The sequence below is a fragment of the Engystomops pustulosus genome, chromosome 5 (assembly GCF_040894005.1).
Source record: "Engystomops pustulosus chromosome 5, aEngPut4.maternal, whole genome shotgun sequence".
Taxonomy (NCBI): Eukaryota; Metazoa; Chordata; class Amphibia; order Anura; family Leptodactylidae; genus Engystomops; species Engystomops pustulosus.
Genome location: NC_092415.1, coordinates 14,483,383 through 14,500,294, shown reverse-complemented (window position 1 = coordinate 14,500,294; position 16,912 = coordinate 14,483,383). Strand labels below are relative to the sequence as shown.

The 16,912-nt window shown below is 44.8% G+C and overlaps 1 protein-coding gene across 2 annotated transcripts; it reads left to right on the top strand.

The window, feature by feature from the left end:
• Window positions 1-782: 782 nt before the first annotated feature.
• MYC (MYC proto-oncogene, bHLH transcription factor) lies at window positions 783-3,560 on the top strand. 2 transcript variants are annotated; one of them, XM_072151198.1, is made up of 3 exons: window positions 783-938; window positions 1,766-2,454; window positions 2,794-3,560. In XM_072151198.1, exons 2-3 carry the CDS (start codon window positions 1,788-1,790, stop codon window positions 3,366-3,368), a joined length of 1,242 nt encoding a protein of 413 aa, XP_072007299.1. In that variant the 5' UTR covers window positions 783-938; window positions 1,766-1,787; the 3' UTR covers window positions 3,369-3,560. The 2 variants fall into 2 exon arrangements, with proteins under 2 accessions (XP_072007299.1, XP_072007298.1); XM_072151197.1 differs by having other exon boundaries at window positions 2,791-3,560.
• Window positions 3,561-16,912: the final 13,352 nt, after the last annotated feature.

Here is a 16,912-nt window from a genome sequence, read left to right as displayed (position 1 = left end):
CTGCCATGAAGAAGTGCCTTACCATGAAGGGTTATTCTGCCCTCTCCCCCTGGGTGATTGATTATAGGTGATCAGTAATACAGAATATACAGGGTCAGGGGTGAAGTGTATCACATGTGTATCTAAACTCTGCATTGTAGAACCTGTTACACCAGGAAAGAGTTAATGGTTTCCCTGCATCCTCTCATCCAGGGAAAGTGCTGGTGCAGGAAGTGCTAGCGCCCCCTAGCGCTGGTGATGAGCAGGTATGAGAGACACCGCACAAGGAGTGGACACTCAGCCAAGTCATTCTACAGCTATTACTGGAGAGTGAGTGTATGGGGCACTACAACTCCCAACAGTGTGGATTAGGAGGGGACTGGGGGCACTACAACTCCCAGCAGTGTGGCTAGGATGGTTATGGAGGCACTACAACTCCCAACAGTGTGGTTAAGATGGTTATAGTGCCACTACAACTCCCAGCAGTGTGGCTAGGATGGTTATGGAGGCACTACAACTCCCAACAGTGTGGTTAAGATGGTTATAGTGCCACTACAACTCCCAGCAGTGTGGTTAGGATGGTTATGGCTGCACTACAAGGCTCAGCAGTGGTTATAGAACGTTCTGTTGAGATGTTGATACAATGTTGCAGTTTTGTGCCACGTGACCTCCTCCCCCTCCGCCGCTTGTAGTGACCCCCTCCTCAGCTCTAGCGCAGTGCACACAAGGGGTTAAAGCTCTTACTACATGAGCGCACAGCCTGGGCCCCGCCCCCTGGACCCCGCCCTCCAGATTTGGCGCGAACCGGGTATATAAATAGCGCGTTCCCAGCGCAGCCTCCTGACATTGTGCGGCGCGGAGCTCACAGCCGGGATCTAGGGGGGAGGAGGTGGAGGGCTGCTGGATTATTACGAGCCTCCGGGACACCACACCACTGCAATTGTGGCTTGCATCGCAGGGTAAGGAGCCCCTGCTTCATTCTGGGAGGATGTGATCGCTCTGGGTTGGGGGGATCTGCACGACTGGATCGTCCCGATGTCAGTGCTGTGGAGCTGTCACTGTGTCTGGCTGCAGTCTAGCCGCTGTCTTGCTGCTTGTGGGGTGACTAGTGCTGATTTAGACTTTGTGATGTTGCATTTAGAGCTCTAGCTGTCAGTATTTGGGGGGGATCCGGGGGTGATTGTCTTTACTATCTGTGTAATTGTGATATTGGGGTCCTGCTGGATGTGGGTGTGTGTGGCTGACTGCCCACCCATGCTGTAGCCCCCCCTGTGATGTGTCTTTTAAAGGGTGCGGAGTCTGTCTGGGGGGTTTGTAGTAAGAGGGGCGCTGTCATAGTGCAGGGGTCCGCTAGGTGTTGTCATTGCGGAGAGAGGGGCTTCATTGTCAGAGTGTTGGGGGCTGGCTTTGGCATGAGCCGGGCACTGGCTGTGCCTATCGTATATACACCTCTCGTATGTGGAGCCGGTGTAGTATTGCTGCTGCGGGGCTGAGATCTCTCCATGTGATCCCCCTCCTCCCCGCACAGCCGGCTTTTTCCTGGAAGGTGCACGCCTGACACTCAGCCCTTTGTTCCCGGGGAAAGTTTGCGGCTGGCCATGTCATATATCACGGCCATGTGAGCCCCAAATCCCCTTTTATGTTACGGGGTGACGGCTTGGGCTTTGTTACTTTCCAGCGGAGCCTTTGGTGTAGGTGTCAGTCAATAGACTTGACGACTTGTTCAGACAGTGCTAAGTGCTTTAAAGGTTCCTTCCAGTCTAATCGCACCTCCTTCTTCTCGCAGGTCACCACTAAAGGACTACAACATGCCTTTAAACCCGAGTAGGAATTACGACCTGGATTATGACACTATGCAGCCCGTCTTCTACTTTGACGAGGATGAGAATTTCTACCAGCAGCAGTACAACCGGCTGCAGCCCCCGGCTCCCAGTGAGGACATCTGGAAGAAGTTTGAGCTTCTGCCCACCCCACCACGGTCCCCTAGCCGAAGATCCAGCCTGTCTAGTCTTTTTCCATCTACTGACCAGCTGGAGCTGGTCACAGAGTTCCTGGGAGGGGACATGGTGAATCAAAGCTTCATCTGTGACCAGGATGACGAGACGTTTGTAAAGTCCATCATCATCCAGGACTGTATGTGGAGTGGCTTTTCTGCTGCGGCCAAGTTGGAGAAAGTGGTGTCGGAAAAGCTGGCGTCTTACCAGGCTTCTAGGAAGGAGAGCTCTGTGTCCTCCCAAAATCAGCAGCAAAGCCCACAGAAGTCTCCAACCTGCCAAGGGGACCTCAGCCCCATAGGAACCAGTAGGACCAGCTCTGGATACCTACAGGATCCAAGTTCTGAATGCATAGACCCTTCGGTGGTCTTCCCTTACCCACTGAACGATAGCATTTCCAAAGTTGGGGCTCAATGCTTGGAGCAGGAGCTCAATATGGACACACCACCCATCAGCAGCAATGGCTGCAGCTCTGAATCTGGTGAGTACAAGTCTTGAGTATATGGTTCTTGGGTGGGGGGGCAGGGGGTTATCTGTCTGATGGTTCCCGAATATTGGCTGAGGGAGGGCGGATCAGCCTGAGCTCTCACAGCTGTTGGAAGTTGCCGCTTTGTAGATCTGCAGCACTGCAGTAGTGGGTGGGGTTTTGGGTGAAAGTGGTTTGGGCTATGAATGATAGTTTAGGGCAGAGGCGCGCCACGCTTTCTAAGAATGCTGAGGACAATGACTTTATCTCCTGACTTCGCCTTTTGTCACTTTTTATCTTACGATGACTCTTGATCCTGCAAAGACTAATACGTATGTGTTTCTTTCCCAGAAGAAGAACAGGAGGATGAGGAGGAGGACGAAGAAGAGGATGAGGAGGAAGAGGAGATTGACGTTGTCACCGTAGAGAAAAGATACTCTGCATCTAGGAAGAACGACTCCCACCAGTCCAGACCCCACCACAGCCCTCTGGTCCTGAAGAGGTGTCATGTACCCATCCATCAGCACAACTACGCCGCACCTCCTTCAACCAAAGTGGACTTTCCCTCTTCCAAAAGGGCTCGGCTCGAAAGCAACGGTAGAGTTCTCAAACAGATCAGCAACAACCGCAAGTGTTCGAGTCCCCGGTCGTCCGACAGCGAGGAGAACGACAAGAGGCGGACACACAATGTTTTGGAGCGACAGAGGCGAAACGAACTCAAACTTAGTTTCTTTGCTCTCAGAGACCAGATACCTGAAGTAGCAAATAACGAAAAAGCCCCCAAAGTAGTCATCCTTAAAAAGGCAACGGAATACGTCATCTCCATGCAGGAAGACGAGCGGAGGCTCCTCCGAGAGTCCGAACAGTTAAAACTCAAAAGAGAACAATTAAAACAGAAACTCAAACAGCTCAAGAGTTTGGGTTTGTGAACTTCTTTTCTTCTAGAACCTTCTAAAGACTTTTTTTTTTTTGGAACTGTGACAGTCTTTTTGCGAGGTTGTCATCCTTTGAATAAAAAAAATCCTACAAGATCTTGTAGACTATGGACAAATGCATGCAAAGAGGATTGAAAAAAAAAAAAACTACACAACCTTGGCTTGGTCTTCGATGAGACTTTGCCAGCACCTTAATACTGCCTCAATATATGAATGAGTATACGGGAAAAAATACAGAACTCTTTTTTTTTTTTGTTGTTTATTTGCTTGGGGAAGCAAAAAATTTTTTTGTTTTGTTTTTACATATCTTTGTATTTAAAACCTTTATTTTTCTTATAAACAGATACCTGAAGTTTTGCTCTAAATAGCTTTTAAAACTAAAAAAATCTTAAAAAAAAAAAAATTCTTTCCAACGTTGCTGACGTGTAATAATATCTTTAACAAAATCTTTATAGATGTAACTTGTATTAATATTCACTTCTAACAACTGGCGAAGAAGAGGGGGCAACAGGAAAAAAGTTTAAACATCCGCTTGTTTACTGCCGTTTATGCCTATAATTAAACATTTTTGGGTTTTGTTTTTAATATTTGAGATATTCGATTCTAAAAAAAAAAAAAAGTTGTCAATTTGGTTCGTAGTTCTAATATTTTGATCTGACAATTTGCAAATTCTGAAGACCTGATGATGATGATGAAGGTGGTGCTGTCCAACATGTCGTTATTTAGATTGGTGATTTCATGTAAAACCGCCACCCCCTCCCTCTTCTAGACGCGCCATCTTGGGTGGTCTTCGAAAGATTGGTGGAGGGGGGCAGCGGTTCACAATTGGCTTTGTTCTCTATATTGATTCTCTTGATGATATTATAACATGCTGACAGTCTCAAAAGAAAAATTCATCAATGTCTCTTATTAAAAAAAAGGCTTGTTTTTTGCTTAAATTAAACTATATATTGGGCTGCGCCCAGGTTGATATAGTAGCCTTTAACATGGCAAGCTGTTTGGAATAAGCTTCAGAAAATAAAACAAAAAAATCAGTTTAAAGTTACATTGTGCTCTTGGAGTTCTGTGTTTTTTGGTCTCTTATCTTTCCTAAAATTACTGTACAATGTGATCTTTATGGTTCTATGATGTCTACAGCAGGTATAAAGCCCCCAAACTTGGCCCAAATCTCATCTGTGGTCACATGAGTTTGGTCAATATGAAAATTGATGGACCAAGACTTGACCAGTGAAGGTTCTCCATCACCGCTTTGATCTATGAAGGGTTGTCCAACTTTTTGACTGCTTCCACTTGCAGGGCCTGAAGGGAGACTTGCGAAATTATAACTCTTTTGGATGTCTGGGCATGCTGAGGTTGTAATTTTGCATAATTTTGAGATGTCTTCACTAGACCTGTCCATGTTTGGATCAGATAGTTCAGCTTTATAAGTGGAAGTTGATCAGGAATCCATAAAATAACCCTTGACATACAATCTAAGACCATTCAAAAAGTGATGAGCATGCAAGTGCTTACATTAATGTACTTTTAGTATAGATTCTAAAACCCGGTGTATTCTGAAGGTGAGAAGACATCATGAATAGTTCATAATTCTATAGATGCTAAAACCAATTGTGAATGTTTAGGACCGATCCACGTTTGCCTCCCACCTTTCGTGATACATTTGATTTTAGCAACTATTTTAGCTCTCGACCATCACAAAGGGCAAGAAGCCATCATGGACAGATCCTAAACATTGATGATGCACTTGGTTTAAGCATCTATCATCAATGTCTGTCCATGATGGCTTCTTGCCCTTTGTGATGGTAGAGTGCTAAAATAGTTGCTAAAATCAAATGTATCACGAAGGGCAAGAGGCAATCGTGGATCGGTTCTAAACATTCATGATACACTTGGTTTTAGCCTCTATAGACTCTTGTAGGGTGAAGACCTATCCATGATGGCTTCTCCAATGTTTCCTTGCCCTTAGATGTTCCGATCATGGGCACTGATAAGAGATGAATTTCGGGCCAATCATCTGCTCCTATTAGCGATTGGGTTTTGATTCCTGGAAAACTGACTTTCGATATCTAACTCTACTCTAGGTCATCTGAGCTGAACTCTTGGCATTGTGTGTGTAGGACAGATTTGGTTATTCTAGAGCTCAAATCCTAAATCTCCTGATTCACTTCAAGTCATGAAATTTGAGGATACACACTGACCATATATCTTCCCAAAGACAGATGTCTGAGATCTTGATGTGTGGACTCCTTACATGGCTTGATTATCCATCCAAGTCGAGTGACATGGAATTGTATGTTCCCTTCAAGGTCAGCAGATTACTCTTAATCATCCATTTCCAGGTCATCTTGGATGAAGGTCTTGGCACTGGGCTAAATTATGTTGTAGGACCTAATGTAAAGGGCAAACTGAGTTCCCTTTTCAATGGCCGTCAAACAGTGCCGAGACTCGTGAGGAGTAGAACAGGTGTGTCCAGGACGTCTTGTGTCCAATGACTTTACCAATGGCCTGTTTGTGATGGTGCAGCTGTTGTAGAGGAGCGAGGGGGGGCTTCCAACAGCTGGTGGTCACATCGTGTAACCAGAACGTCATGAGAAGTGGTGGCAGGTGTGAGCTGCCGGGTGAAGCTGTCACTGGGGTAAGTAAGGGTGGCATTGTTCTCCCCTCTGATTCACAATTATGACCTGGATCTCCGGTCGGTCCAGATTTTTGGATTATGGCTGCTTCCATGTTGTATCTCATCTTGCTTTTTGAAAAATTCATAAGCTTAAAGGGGTTTTCCAGGTTTGACACAGCAGCTTTCTTCCAAAAAACGGCTTCTCCTCGTCTGTGCTGGAATTGTCACTTATCTGTATAGAAATGAAGGGTTGCGATACCGCCGATGGTCAGGTGTGGAATAAATCAGCCATGTTTTTAATAGACCCAGGTAGTATGTGGAGTGAGGCTCCTCCCCTGATGATGGCTGCTCCAATGTTTCCTTGCCCTTAGATGTTCTGTTCATGGGCACTGATAAGAAATGAATGATGGTCACACTCCAATGGGGGGAAGGGGTGTATTCAGATGTACATTTTTGCCAAAATTTCATGACAAAACCTAAAAAAAACCCATCTGGGATCTCTGTGTAGATATTGGTTTGGTCTAATACCTACTCGCCATCCAGGGCACCACACCTGGCACATAGAGATCTCAAATATAATCGCAGGATTTAAACCGAGAATGTCTAAAGTGCTGTACACTGTGATGGTTTTACTTTGTGTGTGTGTGGGGGGGGGGGGAGGAATGTGAACTGGTAGATATGCCTTGGGGGTCTTACGCCCCTTATAGGATTAGGTTATTATGTGCGGTATAAAAATTCTCCCCCATTAACGTTAACAGCACTGCGCTGTAATACCACATGTTACCTGTACAGATGTGTGGTGCTGTTTTTGGGGAAAAGAAGATGTGTTATTAAGAAGAGGGGCTACCTTGAAGACCACTTAGGATTTATCCATCGATTTTTGGTGAGTCCTTCTTTCGGCGTCCAAAGGGGCCGTACTATCTTTCTCGTATAGGTTATTGGAATCTTTGTAGATTTTGTTTAACCAAAAATAACCTACAGGGGAGGATCTATGGAGGACCCTACAGGACACATGCAGTTTAATGGACCCCAAGAAGATTCCTATAGGGTCCTGTGACACCTTTAGGAAAAGCAATAATGCAATTTTTTTACAATATAGTGGAGATCTTTTCCCTCCTGTAAGGCGCGCCTCTCCGTACATTCCTGAAATAGTTAACAAAAACAAGAAATGTGATGCATTTCTAACGAGGGAGCGGATCTGCATCTGTCCGGCTGCCAAGACAATCGCCGCACATGACATCATCAGTCCTCGCTGAATGTTCAGCTTTATCTCACCTTCCCGAAATTAGTTTCCCGGGCCCCCGCGTACCAGGTTCTCCGGCGTTGGTGAATCTCTGGGACACATTGGAGGTGAAGGGAGAGGATACAGTGTCCCCGGATCCTTGTGAACAGCTGCTGAGGCTGAAATGCCAGGAATGTCGTGTTATCACAATCAAATTTGTTATTTCAACACTTAAAATATCACATTACTGAGCCGGGGCTCGCGGCGGATGAGCAGAGCGAGGTGCAGGTCTCATTCATGGTGACAGTGTGGCCGCCTGGCTCCTACGTAGAGCGATATGCTAGGAAATGTAGGAAACAGCTGGATGGTGTAGAAATTAGCCATCCTCTGGGATTCCTCCGGATTTGCTTTGAATTAGGTTACAAGGCAGATATATTAGATTATATCTGACTGGCCCACCAGATCCCTAGAGGATTCCCCGGTGGGCCCAAGCTCTAACCCTTAGAGATCTAGAAGAAGACAACCCAATTTTGAAGCTATTATGGTTTAAGTCAATTTATCAGGTCGGCCCAAGGAGCCCCAGTCAGACACTCATTATATAAGAAGGGGCAGCTCCTAGTGCTTGAACTAGAAAACTCCGGTAACGCTATCTAACACAGCGGCGGGGTACAATGTAATCGTCGGACCGCTCACAAAGCTGTCTGATGTATTCATGAGGGGGTGGTCCGAGGCGCTGCCTCTTCCCCGGACTGCCCCGCTCACTCCATACGATGGCGGTGACTGCCACGCGTCATGCTCCAGTCACTGCCCCTAACCACGCCCCAACCCAGCCCCCTCATGAATACGTCAGACAGCTTTGCGAGCGGTCCGGCGATTACATTGTACCCCGTCGCAGTGTTTGATAGTGCTACCGGAAACCTCCTATCCTTCTAACACTGCAGCGTTTGTTCAAGCACTAGGAGCTGCTTACTTTAGTAGAAAGGAGCAAAACCACTACAGTATTTGGCTGAAGAGAGTTTTTCTGTATAGCAGGTAAGAAGGGAACATATTGTCAGTTGCCAGAGAAGGAAGGAGACTGATTCTGTCTCATATATAGGAGGAGAAGAAACTCTGCAGTATATGACAATACAACTGAGAAGATTCAGTCTGCAGAGGAAATAAAAAGCGATTATATTATAAAACTGCCAGAGGTGAAGGAGACTGATTCTGTTCTACATGTAGGAGAAGAGGCAGATCCTTTGCAGTATATGGCGATATATATAGCTTATATGGCAGAAAAAAAAACATATGTCCATCAAGTTCAACCAAAAAAGGGATTTAAGGGAAACAATTCTATTAAACTGTCAATGTTATTAAGATGTAAAAAGACATATAAACCCTTCTTGAAGCTCTCTGCTGTCCCTGCTGTGACTAGCGCCTGAGGCAGGCTATTCCACAGATTTACAGTTCTCTCAGTAAAGAAGCCCTGTTGCCTCTGGTAATTAAACCTTGTTTTCTCCAGACACAGACAGAACCCCTTGTGTCTTTTGATTTGATCAGATTTACTCCCCCCAAGGACATATGTTTCCTGTGGATTATTAGCCCCCAGGTGCAGAACCTTACATGTATCCACATTGAACCTCATTCGCCAAGTGGATGACCAAACACTCAATGTCCAAGTCACCTGCAGCCTATGAACATTCTTCAATGACAAGACTAATTCTGCAGGGAGAGGTAAGAAAGAACTATAAAGTCAGCTGCCAGAGGGGGAAGGAAACTGACTCCCTCCAGAATCTAGTGTATTTAAGCCCTAGATGTCTCTCAGTCCCTACATACAACAGAAGTCACAATGCACAGATGGATCCTTTACACGACAGATACCAACAGCGCTTAATGGCCTATAGTGGCGCCTTCGGTTCCATCATGGCAGAAACAATACGTTGTGTGGGTTTGGTGTCTAAACCCAATAGTTTACGTGGTTGTATCTAAGTTGTTTCATACAGTCCCATCATGTAAAGATTTTTAACACTTGGTGCATATTCAGACACAGTCAGTTCCAATGTTTCATTGTGTATTGACAAGGTCCATTTACATGGATGAAGGAGGAGCCATGCTCATCTCTCCTTCCCAATAAATAGTTGGAGGGGTCTTTCTGGATTATTGTGGGTGCAGTGTCTGCAGTTGTATGGGCGATGTGTGAGCCAGTGTCGCATCAACCTTTCCGTAATTATAAGAGCGTCTTTAGAAGCTTTTAGCGGTGTAAGAATATAATGACGCTGTGCCTTTAAGGCTTGTTTAGACAAGTGTCTGCTGAATCGGCTCCTGTCACATTCCAGTCACAATACAAAGTGAACGAGCCATTGTAGTCACACACTGGGATCACTGAACCAGCGCCCTATGGATATACATTCAGGGCCACAGAGGCCGATCAAGGCTCAGCTTTCACCCCAAATCAATTTCAATGGACACCATGTAATACCTCATTTTGCCTAAGGTGGCGCTGCAGGTCCTATGACGAAGTAAACAATCCAAAACAAATAATCTCATATTACCAACCAAATTGCAATGTGCTGTGGGTGCAATGGGGCAGCTTTTGTTTTTGTGGGTTGTTTGTATTATTTCGATACGTCATATTATATATATAAAATCATTTTTATTTATAGAGCGCCATCATATTCCCTAGCGCTTTACAAATCAACTATATAGTAATGTTGTGTGAGAACTATAAGGCTTGAATATAGTATAATATGGATGAAGTATATAATCTGTGCACCATATAGCAGTGTTATGTTAGAACTATGACAGAATTTCATGGACTCTTTTAAGATGTATTATTTAGACACGTGATAGTTTATGGGCACTACATAGTAATGTTATGGGGGAACTATATGGCAGAAATGGCAGGAGCACTTCCCCCTTCCCTCCCCTGAGAGAGCAGGGAGGAGAGGGAGGGGGAGACAGTGTAACAGCCTGAGAAGCTACAGGATGGAGGGGCTCTGGTAACAACCCCAGAGTCCTTCTTTCTCATTAGCATATTATTAAAAGTTGATTTTAGAAGGAAGGAGACCATGGATAACACATATAAGAAGATTATCACAGTCCCGGTGCCTGGATCTATGAGTAATGTCCCTGCTTTATCATAATTAATTTTGATAGTTGATTTCCTTTAAGGCCTCTTTCACACACTGCTCACCCCTCCCCGCTCCATAGGGACGCGTGTCTCACGTTTGGGTTTTGGGTAAGGACCATGGACAGTATAGGGACACGGGACAGGTCTAGATCTATGACTCCTTTGGGATACCTGGTATAATCTCCCAGCAGTTCCAGTATTTAGGGTGTGACCCCTATGACTACAAGCACAGGCAGGACGGTGCGGGGCCTCGGCGCGGAGGCTTACAGCCCACACGTCTGGGGATGAGGCCTCTCTGCATATGTTATAACTGATAAAGAGCCGGCGATCTCCCCATAGATCAGTCACCCCAGTATCTGTGACCATCTAATCTCCGGGACGGCCTCCAGAGGAGACACCGAACAAAGGATCCCCGGGTATATCGCACGGATAAGCAGCTTTTTACTGCCAACTGGTGCAGAAAATGCACTGCCCTAGCAAAAGCCTGGAAGTCAGCACATTGTCACTCCGCAGCCAGGGATATAGATTAATCTATAGGGGGGGGGGGGGGGGGGACCAGCAACGCTGTTTAAGTCCTCTTTATTATATAGGGATGGGGGGGGGGGAGTATTTTTTTGTACCAAAAGAAACAGACGGATTAAAGTTAAGTAATGGAAGCTGATAATGGAAGGTACAGAGAGTTACTATAGAATAGATAGAACGATGGATAGATAAATATATATATATATATTAAATGGACAGATAGATAGATAGATAGATAGATAGATAGATAGATAGATAGATAGATAGATAGATATGAGATAGATAGATATGAGATAGATAGATAGATAGATAGGAGATAGATAGATAGATAGATAGATAGATAGATAGATAGATAGATAGATAGATAGATAGATAGATAGATAGGAGATAGATAGATAGATAGATATGAGATAGATAGATAGATAGATAGATAGATAGATAGATAGATAGATAGATAGATATGAGATAGATAGATAGATAGATAGATAGATAGATAGATAGATAGGAGATAGATAGATAGATAGATAGGAGATAGATAGATATGAGATAGATAGATAGATAGATAGATAGATAGGAGATAGATAGATAGATAGATAGATAGATAGATAGGAGATAGATAGATAGATAGATAGATAGATAGATAGATATGAGATAGATAGATAGATAGATAGACATTTCGGTGTGGACCACCTTCATCAAGACAATATAGACTCTTGGGAGGACCCAATGTAGCGGCTGTAGATGTCTCTCTGTATCCGTTGGATTCCATTCTACTAATTGTCATTATGTAATTAGTTCTATACCTTCTATAATGATAATTTATTGAGATCTAATGGAGCTTGTAATTAGCGTTACTAATATCTCAGAGGCACACCACGTACCATGAAGTCATTGTCACTGTACATATGGATATCAGGGAGGAGACTCCTATATGAATACATCTCAGCATTGGAATCGGAATGGAAATATTTTTTGGAATGTTGCCTAGGGAAAAAGATGATGACTTGTGGTGACGACTCTAGATCTCTAGGATTACGGTGAGGTGTAAAGTGGTCACTTATGCTGAGTATATGTTCTGGTAATGTGCATTCATACGTATCTCCAGTGACTGGAAGTCTGATCACCAGGTTGGACACAATGGTGGTCAGAAGGTCACGATGGGTGGGAGGTGATGAAGGGTGCAGCATTGACTAAAATATTGCTCTGGTACCTTGACGTTCCTTGACTTCAATGCAAAGGAATTCAACTAACATAGGTTTTAGGACCTCTACACCCTTATACATATACCTCTACCCATGGATGATGATTCTTGGTCTCCAGAATGTTCTCCAGAATAAGGATGAGAGTGTGATGGAGGGTGAGGGGACGCCCATTATATGTAATGCAGCCTTTTACCACAATGGAGGATCCACAAAACCCAAGAACATATCCTAATCCTGAAGAATGGATCACATGGTCAAATATCTTCAAAACTTATTTGGTCAAAATCACGAAGGAATAAACCATCCCATTGAATGCCTCAATGCTTCTTGGGCGAGATCTTGTATAACTTGCCCCCTACATTCCTTGGAGATGTTCAAGGATGAGTGGATCTTCTTCATCTCAACGTTCACAAATGGTGATGAATGACACAGAGACTCAATAAGACAATTAGATACTTTGTGACCCTTGTATTTGGTCAGGGCTACTTTAGGTTCTCTCTGTAGGAGACATGAAGTAACTAAGTCCATGCTTCTTTAGGTGACCATAGGGGGTAAACCCATTAGGACAAAAAAGCTCAACAGGAGGGAATCAAAGACCAACACTTCACAAGAAACTTAATGTTCTCCAAACGACCCTAGACAGACTATTAATAGAAGACCCTCCAGCCATTGATGAATACTAAGGCTATTCTGAGGTTGCCTGTATTTTCTTCTGTTGTTTTTTTTAATACCACAAAACCCTCAATGTTTTTTTTGGAACCAATGGATAAGATTTCTATGGATCGAACTCAATTCTAGTTTAGCCTAATGGTCACATTTAACAATGGCCATTAAATCTTTGTTAAGTTGACCGTAACCTTTCAATTTTACCCACCTCTACCAAAAACATGGCCTGCTTGGCCAGCCAAGGGTGTATGTGTATTTCAGCATGAGAGTGACTAAGCCACAGACGTCTTGAGCTATGGCAAGTGTCCTATGGGATCAAAGATCTTCTCCTCTCCACCAATGATGGTTGGTGACTGCATAACATCTGACAACTGATATGTAATGTACATTTCCAGCAAGTTGAACCCACACTTTTCTTCAACACCAGTTGACCATGATTTGATGGGACAGGACGGACATGATCCTTTTGCTCTGAAGCTTGATAAGTCAATGCTATAGGTGCCTGGCAATGGTATACAGCCCTGTCTTAAGTGAGGACAAGTCAAGTGAGCATGGGGAGTTGGATAGAATAGAAGTTGGACAAATATGTATTTAGTGACTGCATTCTATAGTGTATGGCAGTGGTGGCGAACCTATGACACTGGTGCCAGAGGCGGCACTCAGAGCCCTGTCTGTGGGCACCCGGGCCATCGCTCCAGCGCACCAGACAGGACTCAAAGAATCTTCCTGCAGTCCCAAGCAACTTAAAATGCTGCTTTCAGTCATATTTTGATACTTACTTCGCTACTTGGGAATGTAAGAAGAGGGAGAATGAGTAGACGGGGCCGAATTATCTTTGGAGGACCTCCTGCTGGCCCCACAATTCTCTGTGTACAGAGGGACACTGGAAAGAAGCTAAAATGATGAAAATTTTCCATCTTTCTACTGTGTTGCTGTCCTCAGGAGGCCAATCTGATTGAAAGTTGTTGAACAGGGAGCAATAAGTTACTGCTTTCATTTTTGGTTGGCACCTCGCAATAAATAAGGGGGGTTTTGGGTTGCAGTTTGGGCACTCGGTCGCTAAAAGGTTCGCCATCACTGGTGTATGGTCATCTTCAGGTTGCAGCCTTGATGCTGAATGACATTCAACTCTTCCTACACCAATAACTCCACCAATGACTCTTCCTCCACCAACCCTTCTACAATACTTGGGATGCCGTATAAGATTTCTTGCGATGACGGAACTCATTGTTGAGGTTCATCTTGTGGCCACTTAGCAAATCTAAGTAGAACCATTCTTCTGGCGGTGGTTCATACCATCACAGTTGGCTTTGTCACTGATCGATCCCTTCCCCTTGCCCATTACCCTGGGTAATATCCTTCCTGTTTGCTATGGTTTCCTGAATATTGAGCCTTGGCCCTAGTTTGCTGTTGAGGGACATCTAATCCAGAGTCCACTCCCTCATTAAGAAGGTATATGTGACCAGCTTGGTCTGGGTGCTCTCTCCATCTTCCATCTAATCTACACTTACCTCTTGTTCCATCAGTACTACTAGGACGCTGTAGTTCACTTTGGTCTATGGAACTGAATGGACAACAAAGTTGCATCGTGTGATTTGTGTCTGTATCTCAGTTCCATTATTAGAGACCACAATTTATCATATCATCATCTCCTCTCTACCTTATGATGCCCCCCATCCAAATTATGGATGTTAAGTAGGGTCTGATTTGGGCAGACTAGACCTTGCATTGGAGACCTCCTGGTAGGATTGGAGATCTACTGGATGCTCCAGGTGTTTTTATACTAATGCCCTTTTTTGGAATTTTGCTCTTATCCATCAGTCACAGCAATGCTGGGAATTCTGCTCACACTATTTGCCCTACTATTTACATTCAGGGTTGGGTCAGCAGACTGAAATTTTCCGTATTGTACTCTTGGTCTGTTTCCAGCCTCGACAATGTGGACAATTCTGACCGCCCTCAGAGAAAGGTTGCATTTTTGTTCCAGCAAGGGTCAGCCTCAGATTTCTACCATGGATTCTGCATCTGGAAAATCTATTGTGTGAACATAGCCCAAGGCAACTTGGGGGTTGTATGTTTAGGTCCTTCTATCCTTAGAGGTCATGGACCAGGAGCCTTAAAGACTATATGAAGAGAGGAAAATTCTATATGATACATTGTAGATTTTGCATTGGGGCTCAACAACCATAATTTACTCCTCTGTTTCATTCCCATCTGTCCCACATCTGATCAGTACATACCACCCAACCGCCCCGGATCCAGGGGGCAGTACCGGTATCTGGGCTCTTTCCCGTTGTCCCGCCTAGCGGGAGGTATGTGCCAGGACATCAACTCTGCCGGCATCTTCTGGATGCAGATAGAGCTGATTACAGTGAAAATGGGGGGGATTGTAAGACGGGGGCTGCTGGGGGGAGGGGGGCAAAATAAGAGGAGGAGCTGCATGGGAGCAGCTGGGGTAGCAGCTGGGGTAGAAGAGGGGGAGCTGCTGGGGGGGGGATTAAAAGTAAAATGGGGGAACTGTTCAGGGACCAAAATAAAAGGGGGAGCTTTTTTGGGGGGAACAAAATAAGAGGAGGAACTGTTGGGAGGGGTTATTTAAGAGGGGGAGCACAGGGGGGAACAGTATGAGTGGGAGTTTCTGGGAGATGAAAAATAAGAGAGGCAACTTTTTGGGTGAGCAAAATAAGAGGGGGAGCTGCTGGGAGAAGCAAAATAAGGGGGGGGGGGGCTTATGCAGGGAAAAAATAAGTGGGGCACACAAAATAAGAGGGGAGCTGCTGGGAGCACATTAAGAGTGGGCTTTAATATGAGGAGGGTTGGGGCACAATATCAGAGGGGCTACAATGTAACAGGGAACCTGCGGGACACAATGTGAGGGGGGGGGGGTGGAGGGCACTAATGGGGAAATTATCCTGGGAGGGGGTGGAGTAATGGGCAAAGCCAAAGGCGTGGCTCAGGGCAAAAACATTTCCGCACCACCATTTTTGGGAGGTAAGCGATAGTGTTATCATAAATGGCTGGACCCAGTAGGAGAGTCCATGGTATAGAACCTCAAAACTTTACCCTTACACCCCGGACTAGACCTGGACTTATAGAGTTGGTAAGGTCAGTGAGATATCATAGACTATAAGCACATTAGCCGCACATGTGAGGTGGACTTGTAATATCATTGAGTGGCTACTCCGCCTCCGCCACGCTTAGCGCTACACAAAGATCCCGACTTAAAAGCTTTGAGCTCCGGGGAATTGTTAAGAGCATTAGAGCTCATTAATAAGACAGTACTAAGATATGTGACGGCTGCCCGGTCATTAGGACAACTAAGGGGGGGGGGAGACATTTGGGAATCGCTCACATACAGCACAATCACAATAGGACGGCAATAAACATCGACAAAGCCATTAGGAACCCGGAAGAGAGGAAGATGGAAGAATCCTCATACATTACACCGGACAAACAGAGATTTATAAGGGTCACAATATCAGAGGTCGACCCAATGCTGGACTAAATAACCATTAGCAAAAACGGAGGGTCCATAAATCCAAAAACTGCTGCGAGAGGACATGAAAATATACATAGATCTGAGTTGGAATTTGTATTCCCCAGTTATCCAAAATATATGTGGATGAATAAGGATGGAGAATCTATGTTCTAGAATAAAGAACTGCTCTGACCAATGGTGGCCGCTCTATAAAGGGATCTATCAGCCGGTGAGACCGTGCAAAACAGCGGCCAGTGCTAGGTATTGTCCCTGGAGAGATGTGTAATCAGACCTAGTAGCAGCAGGACTGTGATAAATGGATTTATATTCCAGGTTTGTAGCTTCTCTAAGTGCACTGGGGGTGTCTCCTCACACTGCTGGATTCTTACCTCTCTGCAGCCAGTGTTATGTATTGTTACTGGAGAGATGTGTAATCAGACCTTTGTATATGTTATTAGTAGCAGCAGGACTGTGATATATTGATTCATATTCCAGGATCACAGCTTCTCTAAGTGCATTTGGGATGTGTCCTCACACTGCTGTTCTCTTATCTCTCTGCAGCCAGTGTTAGGCATTATCCCATATGATCTAGGTTACCATATCTTTGTTATGTTGTTAGTAGCAGCAGGACTGTAAAATATAGATTCCTATTCCAGGGTTGTAGCTTCTCTAAGTGTACTGAGGATGTGTGCTCACACTGCTGTGCTCTGTGCTCTCTTCACTGA